Genomic DNA, 11,926 nt, shown 5'->3' with positions numbered 1-11,926 from the left:
TTAGGGAACGAATCAAGGCTGCCATGTCTAGACATAAGTGTTATGCGGACCAAAGGCGCAAGGACTTAGGCACCATTTGATAACATGTTGTTTCTGTGCCAATAATGTTCCCAGGATACAAAGGGCACAGAAAAAGTGTTTAATAAACCTATTTTGTTTCAGGTGTTTCTGTTACCATAAATTAAAATTTATAACAGTTTTTGCCTAAAAAAATGTTATTGTAATAACAACAATTTCTTGTTATTACCACTTTGTGCTCCAAAGTTCAAAACTATTACCCGTGTTTTAAAGAAAGAGAGCCCTAGGAGCTCAAAGACATTACAAGCTCATTCTCTTCAACCTTAGGAGCTCAAGGGAAAACACAGGAGAAGGGAGACCTGCAGAAGCATAGAAGATCATCGTCTTCATGGCCTGAGTTACAATTGACGCTCATCATCTTCACTGCAGAAGCAATCGACGCTCTGAGATCCAGGTACCCTCTCTCTCTTTCACTGTCTCTCTCGCTATCTCTCTCTCACTCTCTGATATGGTATGGTCTGATCTTCTTCAATGGAAGACCATACCAGGTGCGAAATCATAGAAGTCCTCTTTCTCTAGGGTTCAACATCAACCTCCACCAAGTGGGTACCTTACCTTACAGATCAACAAAAGAGCTTGCTAAGAAATACGACCCAGTAATGCTCTTACGCTTGGGCTTTTCTCCAATAGTGTTCATCACATCACTAGAAATGGCGAAAGAGGATTTGAAGAACCAAGATGCCCAAATGTGCAACAGGGTTTGTCTCAAAGGACCCAGAAAAGTTTCCTATGATTTCAGAGACATTGCTTTCACTCCCTACGGTGAATGGTGTGTTAGGGAAATACACCCTCATACATGTTTTGATGATAACAAATAAAGCCTCTCTTGGACTAACATTTGTTTAAAGTGCTTAGATGAGAGCGTAGCACCAAGTAAGGGGGAGCATACACAAGTACAAAGATAAGAGCGTATACAAGAATAATTGCTCAAAATGATTCCAAAGACATGGAAGTCAAAAGTCAATACTTGAAGACCAAAAAGCCTATTGAAGATTGAAGACTTTGTTATGTTGTTTTTGTAATCTCAAGTCACAAATTGATGTAATGCACACACGCACACATACATCCATTTAGAATGACCTTAGGAGGTTTTTCGACCCCTTAGACACATGACCATTTGAGTTTGGAACCCACCCAAAATCAACCCTTAATGGAATTGGCTTATTTCCTCTGAAATTGCCCAATCCGGCATACCGGATCAATGGGAGTCTCAGGGAAATGGCCACAGTAGCTCTCCGGCGTACATTGGATAATGATCCAGCATACCGGATCCATATACTACGTTTAATTTTTTAACCATTATTCCTCTGTTTTATAAGGAAATTAGGTGATCCGACATACCGGATTGGTATCCAGCATACCGGATTCTATATGACTTTTGGAATCCGATGTTAATCTAGATTTCTAATTAATTTAAGCCATCTAGCCTATAAATATCCACTTGTTTAAGGCTCTAAACACCACTGCTAATTACAATCAAGAGCCTCTAAGAACAAGTCACTCTCAAGTGAGAATTCAAGCACCAATCCAAGGCATTCAATCTCACTTAGCTCCCTTCATTCATATTTGATTAAAGGTTCATAGTTTGAAAGGTAGCACATCTTTACTAAGGTTTGAGGTAATTCTAAACCCCTTAGTACCACTTTTATTTTATATAAGTAGGTTGAGTTCTCTTACTCGAAATCAAGAGTAGATTGAGTCCTCTTGCTCATTAACTCAAGATTAGTAGTTGTTGAGTCCTCTTGCTCGTTTCTCAAGAGTTTTACGAGTCCTCTTACTCTTACTCAAGATTTGACATAATGAAATTCTCTCTAAGGTGAGAGGAGTGGACGTAGGCAAGCTTTTGGCCAAACCACTATAAATTTCTGGTGTTGTTTATTATGGCTTGTTTGCATTACTTAGATAATTTTTAATTTCGCATTTTTTTAGCATATTCTGCTATCTTCACCTATTCACCCCCCTCTAGGTGAATTCACATTTGGAATCAGAGCAGGAGCTCAAGACCGTGATTACTTTTAATCCAATTAAGAGTTTTAAGACCATGGGATCCTCTGTCAATTGTAAGGTTGAAGGATACAACATTATTCGACCTCCCTTCTTTGAAGGTGAAGGATTCTCCTATTGGAAGAATCGCTTCAAGAATTTTGTTTGTGCCAATAACATTGACGCAAGGAAAGTTATTGAAAATGGGCCAAACACTATAGACAAATCCAAAGAAGAGTGGACTCCAACTAAAAAAGCAAAGGTTCAACTCAACTATGTAGCTATAAGTTATATTCAATGTGCCTTAAGAGAAAAATAATATAATAGGACATGCATATGTGACTCCGCTAAGGAGATGTTTGATAAGCTTATTATTACTTATGACGATACTTCAGAAGTTAAGAAATTTAAAAATGATATGTTAGTAAATGAATTTGAGCTATTTAAAATGAAAAATGATGAAGACATATATGCTATGTTCACTCGCTTTACTAACATTGTGAACAAGTTGAAAGGTTTAGGAAAGGTTTACTCCAACGGTGAGAACGTTCGAAAGATATTGAGATCTCTCTCAAAAGAATGGAGACCCAAGACTATAGCAATAAAAGAATCGAAGGACTATCGATAAGCTAAGTTTAGATGAGCTGTTGGGATCACTCCAAACTCATGAGATGGAACTCAAACGAGACACCAATGAGGATGAACCAAAGGAGCCAAAGAAGAAAGTTGTGGCATTCAAATCTTATGAAATCAGCGATGATGATGAAGAACTCTCGGATGATGAGATTGCCTATCTATCCAAAAAGTTTTCAAGATTCTTGAAGAACAAAGGCAAAACTTCATTCAACAAGAAAAGATTTTTCAAGGATAGAAAAGGTAAGAGTATATCTAAAGATAACACTGACTCTTCGTTAAAAGGTATAGTGTGTTATGAATGTAGGAAATCAGGACATTTTAGAGGAGATTGTCCTAAAATGAAGAAATACAAGAAGGCCTACAAAGCTGAACACAACTTTGATTCAAGTGATGAAGAAGAGGATAATGAAAAATCACAAGAAGAAGAGGAACAAACAAATCTTGCATTAATGACTACTGAAGAATAAGAAACCCAAAATGAGGTAAGTTCCACTTCTCCGTTACATAAGGATAAGGATTTTTTAGAATTAGAAGAAGCTTTTGAAGACCTTTACCAAAGTAGCATGGAATTAGCTACTACTAAGAAAAATCTCTTAAAAGAGATAAACACCCTCAGAGACCAAAACACAACTCTAACTTCTTAAGTTAATATCTTGGAAGAAGAAAAAGAGAAATTGTGTAAAGCCTTAGAGTCCTTCACAAATGGCAAAAAGGCCATTGACATCTTACTTGAAAATACCTCCAAAGAACCTTTCAACAAGGAAGAGGTAGGCTATGATGTGAACCAAGGTTCAAATCAAACCAAAAAGATAAGTTTAAGTAATATAGCAAGTAAGAAAGTAAAGAAGAATTTTGCAACTATTGTAAAAAGAAAGGACACTCAATTGAATCCTCAATTTAGCAAATTCAATCCCAAAGGGAAGACTCCGTATATCCCTCAAACTGTTCTGTGCAATAATTGCAACAAGAAGAGACATACTATTTGGAAATGTCATCATATGAATTAATCTTTCCACCATCCTAGAAGACCTTATAATGGTCAAAATAGGAGGAGTCATCCAAAGGTTCAAAAACCAACTAGAACTCCAACTAAGGTGTAAAGATCACCCAATAACCAAAGTTCTTATAGAATACCCCATAACCAAAGACCTTGAAACCCCCAATCATACACAAGTTGGTATGGGAACCAAAAGGGTAATGGTCACCAAATGGTATGGAGACCAAGAGGAATGTATGATACTAACAATAACGGACCCAGCACTCAATGGGGACCAAACTTTTATTAAGCATTCTTGTCTTGTAGGTGCACTTGAGCAACATGGGATGGTATATTGATAGTGGCTACTCGAAGCACATGACATCCAACCCAAAGCTGTTTTCAGAACTCAAGAAACAAAAAGGAGGATGGATATCCTTTGGAGACAACAGCAAAGGAAGAATCATAAAAAATGGATCGATAAAATTTGGAGGTACAGTGATCTTTAACGTTAGTCTAGTTGATAATCTTAAGTACAACTTACTTAGCGTAAGTCAACTATGCAATAATGGTTATTTGGTTAACTTTAATGCCTCCAAGTGTGAGATTAAAGATTCTAATGATAATATGATTCTTGAGGGTTGTAGGAAAAATAATGTTTATACCTGCATATTTAGTGTAAACTCTCATAATGCTTGTTTTATCTCTAAGTTTGATGATGCCACTTTATGGCATAGGAAATTGAGATATATCAATCCTAAGATTATTAGATCCCTTTCCTCTAAGAACTTGGTGAGAAACCTACCTAAGTTGAACTTTGATAAGCAACACACTTGTGGAGCATGTCAAAGAAATAAACTTACAAAAGTGTCTCATAAGGCCATTAATTCTGTTGCTACCTCAAGACCTCTACAATTACTTCACCTTGATTTGTTTGGACCTATACAAACTACAAGCCTATGAGGTAAGAAGTACACTTTTGTAATTGTAGATGATTACTCCCGATTCACTTGGACCCTCTTTCTCAAGCATAAAAATGATGCATATGAGGAGTTTGTATCTCTTTGCAAGAGAATACAAAACCAGAAGGGTTACCTAATCACCTCTATAAAAAGTGACTATGGTGGTGAATTTGATAACATTGATGAATTTGGTCAAAAACAAGGTACAGCTCATAATTTTTTGGCTCCTAGAACACCACAATCTAATGGTGTGGTTGAAAGGAAGAACAGAACTATCCAAGAAACTGCAAGGACAATGCTAAATGAGTATTCTTTGCCAAAGTATCTTTGGGCCGAAGCTGTTCATACAGCATGTTATGTGTTGAACCGAGTTTTGATAAGACCTATATTGTTAAAAACTCCTTATGAATTATTTCATAACAAGACTCCTAAAGTTGACTATTTTAAAGTATTTGGTTGTGCATGTTTCATTCTTAATACTAAGGACAACTTAGGAAAATTTAAAAAAAAGACTGATGATGGTATATTCCTAGGCTACTCAACAAACAGTAGAGCATATAGAGTATTTAATAAAAGAACACTAATTGTGGAAGAGTCTATGAATATTAAATTTGATGAATCTATGGCAAAAGATAAGTATAAAGACCTAAAAGAAAATGATGAAGATGAAGTACTTGAAATTAGGAAAAGAGTTGAGAAAGTCACTTTAGATGACCCTAATGATCAAGTACCTCAACTTCCTAAAGAGATTAGAACTGTTAAAGACCACCCTCTTAACCTTGTCATTGGAAACCTTGATAAAGGTATACAAACTAGGAGTAAAATCCAAAATATTTGTTCCAATGTGGCTTTCATTTCTACCATTGAACCCAAGAACATAAAAGAAACACTTTTGGATAGTAATTGAATAATTACTATGCAAGAAGAGCTCAATAAATTTGAAAGAAATCAAGTTTGGGACTTATTGCCAAGACCCTCGAACACCAAGATTATTGGAACTAGATGGGTATTTAGAAATAAACTTGATGAATATGGTAACATAACTAGAAACAAGGCTAGACTAGTTGCCCAAGGATATAACCAACAGGAAGGCATTGACTTCGATGAGACCTATGCACCTATAGCTAGACTTGAATCTATTAGAATGCTTCTTGCGTTTGCTCGTCATAAGAATTTCAGGTTACATCAAATGGACGTGAAGAGCGCATTCTTAAATGGCTTCATCAATAAAGAAGTACACGTCATTCAACCACCTGGATTAAAGACTCAAAATTCCCTGACCATGTCTACAAATTAGAAGGCCTTGCATGGCTTAAAATAAGCTCCAAGAGCATGGTACGACAGGTTAAGTAAATTTCTCATTGATGATGGTTTTACAATGGGTAAGATAGATACAACTCTCTTTGTAAAACATAAGAATAAAGACTTAATTCTTCTTCAAATATATGTAGATGATATCATTTTTGGATCTACAAATGAATCTCTTTGTCATCATTTTAGTAAAAGTGTGAGTAGTGAATTTGAGATGAGTCTTATGGGAGAATTGAACTTCTTTTTAGGACTCCAAATAAAATAGACCCCTAATGGGATTTTCATCAGTCAAACTAAGTACCTTAAAGAATTATTAAAGAAGTTTGACATCAATGGACAGAAGTCACCTAGTACTCCAATGAGTACATCTGTAACCTTGTCCAAGGATGAAGATGGAACTCCAGTTGACCCGATCAAATATAGAGGTATGATAGGTAGTTTACTTTACCTAACAGCTAGAAGACCGGACATAATGTTTAGTGTCTGTGCTTGTGCTAGGTTTCAAGCCAAACCTATGCAATCCCATTTGAGTACTGTAAAGAGGATCTTTAAGTATTTAAAAGGAACTCCAAGCATTGGTCTATGGTACCCTATGGACAATGACTTTGACCTTATTAGCTTCTCTGACACCGACTTTGTGGGTTGTCATGTTGATCGAAAAAGTACAAGTGGTACTTGTCACTTTCTTGGATCTTGTTTCATGGTTTAGTAAGAAGCAAAATTATGTTGCTCTTTCTACCACCGAAGCTGAATACATCACCGCAGGACGATGTTGTGCACAAGTGCTATGGATGAGGCAAACCCTCCAAGACTACGGAGTTAGGTTTGACACTTTCTCTATCCAATGTGATAACACAAGTGCAATCAATCTTAGCAAGAATCCGATTTTACACTCCAGAGCTAAACATATTGACATTCGTCATCATTTTCTACGTGATACAGCTCAAAGAGGTGAAATCTGACTTGATTATATTGAAACTGAGAAGCAACTTGCGGACATCTTCACAAAACCTTTAAGTGAAGAGAGATTCTGCTCTCTTAGAAGAGACCTTGGCTTGTGTGACCCATTTGATTTTTGAGAAAGCTATTTTTTTCACTATTTTTGTTAAAACGGTATACCGGATCTCAAAATGGTATACTGGATTAATAACTCGGGCTATTTTTTACCATTACTACTTGAAACGGTATACCGGATCTTCAAACGGTATACCAGATTAATTGATTTCTGACCATTGTATAGCTGTTACTTTTGAATTCAAGCCTATATAAATCTCTCATTTGTCATTTTCTTGATCACTGTTCACTTATTCTTCACTCTACACTCTAATTCTCATTTGATACATAATTCCAATTCATATTTCTTTCTCTCTCTCTTTCAAATATGAGTAGAAAAGGCAAGGATGTTGTGCCCGAAAGACAACAACCTTCCACAAGGGGAAGAACCGAAAGCTCCTTAAGGCAACCTTATACTCCTAGAGAAGATTGTCTCTTTCGCTCTCCTGATTGCAGTGCTAGTCGGCCCCTTTATCTCGCCCGAAAAATCGAGGAAGGCCATGAAGTTGATATCTTTTCCTTCAATAGTATTAGACTTGAAGAAAGGTTCAAAGATATTGGTTGGGAACCCCTTCTCAACATGGCGGAACCTTGCTACCCTCATTTAGTCAAATACTTTTATGTAAATCTCCATTTCAGTGGGGCGGATGATTCCTTGAAACTCCATTCTTATGTGAAGAGTGTTCACATAGAGCTTTCCATTGCTGATTTTGCTCGCCATCTTGGACTCTCTTGCGATGGACCATGTATCTTTTGGACTCCAAAAAGCACTATCTTTAGAGACTTCATAAATCATGAAGAAGCTTACTCCTCCATCTTGAAGCAATATGATCCTCAGGCGGCAACCGTGGTAACTGGAAGACTTCATCCCTCATGTCATTTCCTATATTATTCAACACAATTATATCCCTCGGGGAGGTGATCGAAACAGGTGTCTCACCCCTCAAGCATATCTCACTTTCTATGTCTATACCAATACACCCACTTGTCTTTCATACTTCATTATGAGGTATATGGAATCATGTGCTCACCCCCAAAGGCATACTAATTTATCCTATGGGCGGCTTCTCACTCGTCTCTTTCGAGCTTTTAGTATTGATCTCACTCGAGAGGAGGAATCCACCATCACCTGTCGGGTTTCGTGCTTGATGAGATTTTGGTTGACGATGCTCCACCGGCTCGTCAAGCACATGAAGAAATCCCTCCTTCTTTTCTTGAATGGGTTTCTAGCATCGATGATTACATGGACGAAGCAAATACTCGGATCATGGAACTTGAATTCGGTCAACAAAGAATTCAAGATGATGTTACTTCTCTTCGCAGCGATGTGAAGACAGGATTTGACTCTCTAAATGTTCGCCAAGACAAAATCCTTAATGTCGTGCATCAACTCTCGCTCACTCTTGGCTTTCTATCTCTTGACACACCAGGAGCTACTCCTTAAGGGATCACCCCTCAAGGAGTTAGACCACCATTTTCCAGTGCCTCAAGCCCTATTCCACCCTTTGACCCGAATGCATGATGTGTTTTACCCCTCTTTTTGACAATGACAAAGGGGGAGAATATTTGAATTTGAAATATTATTTTTGATTTGAGATTGAAAATATGTATGCATGTATCTTTTGAAGTTTAATGGGTATGCAAATGTGTATGCATGTTTATGCATGTTTATGTTTGGAATTGAAATATATTTGAATTTGAAATTGTTTTATGTCTTATTTATTCACTTGGAATATTTGTCATCATCAAAAAGGGGGAGATTGTTAGGGAAATACACCCTCATACATGTTTTGATGATAACAAATAAAGCCTCTCTTGGACTAACATTTGTTTAAAGTGCTTAGATGAGAGCGTAGCACCAAGTGAGGGGGAGCATACACAAGTACAAACATAAGAGCGTATATAAGAATAATTGCTCAAAATGATTCCAAAGACATGGAAGTCAAAAATCAACACTTGAAGACCAAAAAGCCTATTGAAGATTGAAGACTTTGCGAAGACTTTGTAATCTTGTTTTTGTAATCTCAAGTCACAAATTGATGTAATGCACACACGCACACATACATCCATTTAGAATGTTGTTAGGAGATTTTTTGACCCCTTAGACATGACCATTGGAGTTTGGAACCCCCCCTAAACTAACCCTTAATGGAATTGGCTTATTTCCTCTGAAATTGCCCAATCCGGCATACCGGATCAATGGGAGTCTCAGGGGAATGGCCATAGTAGCTCTCCAGCGTACGCTAGATAATGATCTAGCATACCGAATCCTGTTTGGCTGCATTTTACCCTGATCCGGCATACCGGATAGATATCCAGCATATCGGATCCATATACTACTGTTTAATTTTTTAACCGTTATTCCTCTGTTTTATAAGGAAATTAGGTGATCCAGCATACCGGATTGGTATCTAGCATACTGGATTATTTATGGGTTTAGGAATCCGATGTTAATCTAGATTCCTAATTAATTTAAGCCATCTAGCCTATAAATACCCACTTGTTTAAGGCTCTAAACACCACTACTAATTACAATCAAGAGCCTCCAAGAACAAGTCATTCTCAAGTGAGAATTCAAGCACCAATCCAAGGCATTCAATCTCACTTAGCTCCCTTCATTCATATTTGCATTAAAGCTTCATAGTTTGAAAGGTAGCGCATCTTTACTAAGGTTTGAGGTAATTCTAAACCCCTTAGTACCACTTTTGTTTTATATAAGTAGGTTGAGTTCTCTTGCTCGGAATCAAGAGTAGATTGAGTCCTCTTGCTCATTAACTGAAGATTAGTAGTTGTTAAGTCCTCTTGCTCGTTTCTCAAGAAATGTACGAGTCTTCTTGGTCTTACTCAAGATTTGACATAGTGAAATTTTCTTTAAGGTGAGAGGGGTGGACGTAGGCAAACTTTTGGTCGAACCACTATAAATTTCTGGTGTTGTTTATTGTTGCTTGTTTGCATTACTCAGATAATTTTTAATTTCGCATTTTTTTTAGCATATTCCGCTATCTTCACCTATTCACCCCCCCTTTAGGTGAATTCACATGGTGGAGAGAGGTCCAAAAGATCTGCAATCTAGAACATCTAAGCCCTAAAGCAGTTTAATCTTACTTATATACACAGGAAGAAGAGATTGCCAATCTCATGAATTCGCTTGCTGAAGCTGCTTCAACTCCAGTTGTTCTCTCTGAAAAGGTTTTTAAATCCAGACTCCATGATTTGCAAGATTGCTTTTGGTAAGTCTTACAACACAATCAGTTCATGACTCTATGTCTACTATGAGCAATTTTGCCACTTCGGATTTCTTCTCTTATTTTGGATGGATCATTGATAGACTTACTAGACACACTGAAATGATAAATAGGGTTTTCAGCAATTTGGATTCTTTCTTTGATATTGCAATTGAAGATCATCTCGACCCCAATAGACCCAAACCAGAACGTAAAGACCTCATCGATGTCGTGCTTCAATTGGAGAGAAAGAGATTCATTCGCATTTGCATCACCAAAGAACATATTAAGGGAGTTCTCAAGGTATGCTTTTAACCCCTGTTCTTTGCTTTCAGTTGCCCTGTTTCTTATGCTCTTCTTTTAGACAGTTCAATTGGATGAGAAAAGGGAGAAAACTTAAAAAAGTTCAAAATTTTATTTTCTTTATCTATATCAATAAGCTTTTATTGCCATTTTTTTGGTAGATCAACTTTTTCCTATCTCATTTTCTTCCCGTTATAATTAGTGTAAAGTACTTAATCTGCCAATTTTCATGATTGTTTATCCCAAATAAATTAGTGAAAAAAATACTACTTTTCCTTTCCTCCCTATCTTCCCTTTTCCCATTATTTAACAGGGATATGTTCTCCATTTCAGTGTCATAGCCAAAGATTATGTGTTTACTTACAAATTTGTCAAAACCCAGTTGATTAAATATTTAACTTGAGCTTTAATTTGTGAATGTTTCAGGATGTATTCTTGGGAGCATTAGATACAAGTGCTATCACCATGACATGGACCATGACAGAGCATGCTAGGCATCTTAAAGTGTTGAACAAGGTTGAAGATGAGATCAGGTGTTGCATGGGAAATAAAGGGAAAGTGGAAGAGAGTGACATAGAAAATCTTCCTTACTTCAGGGCAGCAGTGAAGGAGTCATGGAGATTGCATCCACCAGTCCCAATTTTAATTGATAGAGAAACAATGGTTGAATGCAAGCTAGAAGGGTATCACATTCCCAACAAGATGAGGCTTCTTGTTAACATTTTTGCAGTGAATAGGGATCCAAGGTACTGGAAGAAACCAGAGGAGTTTGATCCAGAGACGTTCATGGAGAACCCACTTGATGTGAAAGGGCATAGCTTTAAGTTCTTGCCATTCGGGTCAGGTAGGAGGATTTGCCCAGGGATGAATATGGGAATTGCAAATGTGGAGCTTAGTCTTGCAAATCTTCTTTATAGCTTTGATTGGAAACTGCCTAAGGGAACAACAATTGCAGACATCAACATTGATGAGTTGTTCCATTTTACTCTCAACAAGAAGATACCTCTTATGTTAGTGCCTATACCCTATTACTGGCAGAAGGCCTGAGTTGTACTAAGGGTCTTCTTCTTCTTCCACAATGTAAACATTGTGTTTTTGCTCTCCTTTTCTGGAGGTTGATTTTGGAAGATGAAGCTTCCATTTAGCGGTTTGGGCTTCCTTTTTCATTTTTCCCCATTTCCTTTTCTTCTCTGAAATTGTGTTAACACCTTCATGCCATAATATTGTTTTTATTATCCCCTTCACCCCTTCCTCAAATGGAATCTTGAACTATTAATTTATCATTATGAAATTTTTTTTTCTTTTTGCTTAAAACAAACAAATGATGATTACATCAAAGCTTTGTTCATGGTTTTATGTTCTGCAATTATACAAGTCACATTAACGGTTATCCATATCTA

The 11,926-nt window shown here is 37.0% G+C and overlaps 1 protein-coding gene across 1 annotated transcript; it reads left to right on the top strand.

Annotated features, from left to right (window-relative positions):
- Positions 1–728: 728 nt before the first annotated feature.
- On the top strand, positions 729–11,573 carry LOC122665464 (cytochrome P450 71B19-like). Its single transcript, XM_043861614.1, has 5 exons — positions 729–847; positions 7,639–7,849; positions 10,117–10,229; positions 10,358–10,526; positions 10,953–11,573. The coding sequence occupies exons 1-5, from the start codon at positions 729–731 to the stop codon at positions 11,571–11,573; spliced, it is 1,233 nt and encodes a 410-aa protein (XP_043717549.1).
- Positions 11,574–11,926: the final 353 nt, after the last annotated feature.

The sequence above is a fragment of the Telopea speciosissima genome, chromosome 6 (assembly GCF_018873765.1).
Source record: "Telopea speciosissima isolate NSW1024214 ecotype Mountain lineage chromosome 6, Tspe_v1, whole genome shotgun sequence".
Classification (NCBI taxonomy): Eukaryota; Viridiplantae; Streptophyta; class Magnoliopsida; order Proteales; family Proteaceae; genus Telopea; species Telopea speciosissima.
This window is presented reverse-complemented; position numbering and strand designations above follow the sequence as displayed.

Coding starts and splice junctions, on each gene's coding strand:
- LOC122665464 (XM_043861614.1), top strand. CDS start 729: ATGGCGAAAGAGGATTTGAAGAACCAAGATGCCCAAATGTGCAACAGG. Junction 7,850..10,116: donor ATCCTCAGGCGGCAACCGTG/GTAACTGGAAGA, acceptor TTATATACACAG/GAAGAAGAGATTGCCAATCT. Junction 10,527..10,952: donor ATATTAAGGGAGTTCTCAAG/GTATGCTTTTAA, acceptor TGAATGTTTCAG/GATGTATTCTTGGGAGCATT.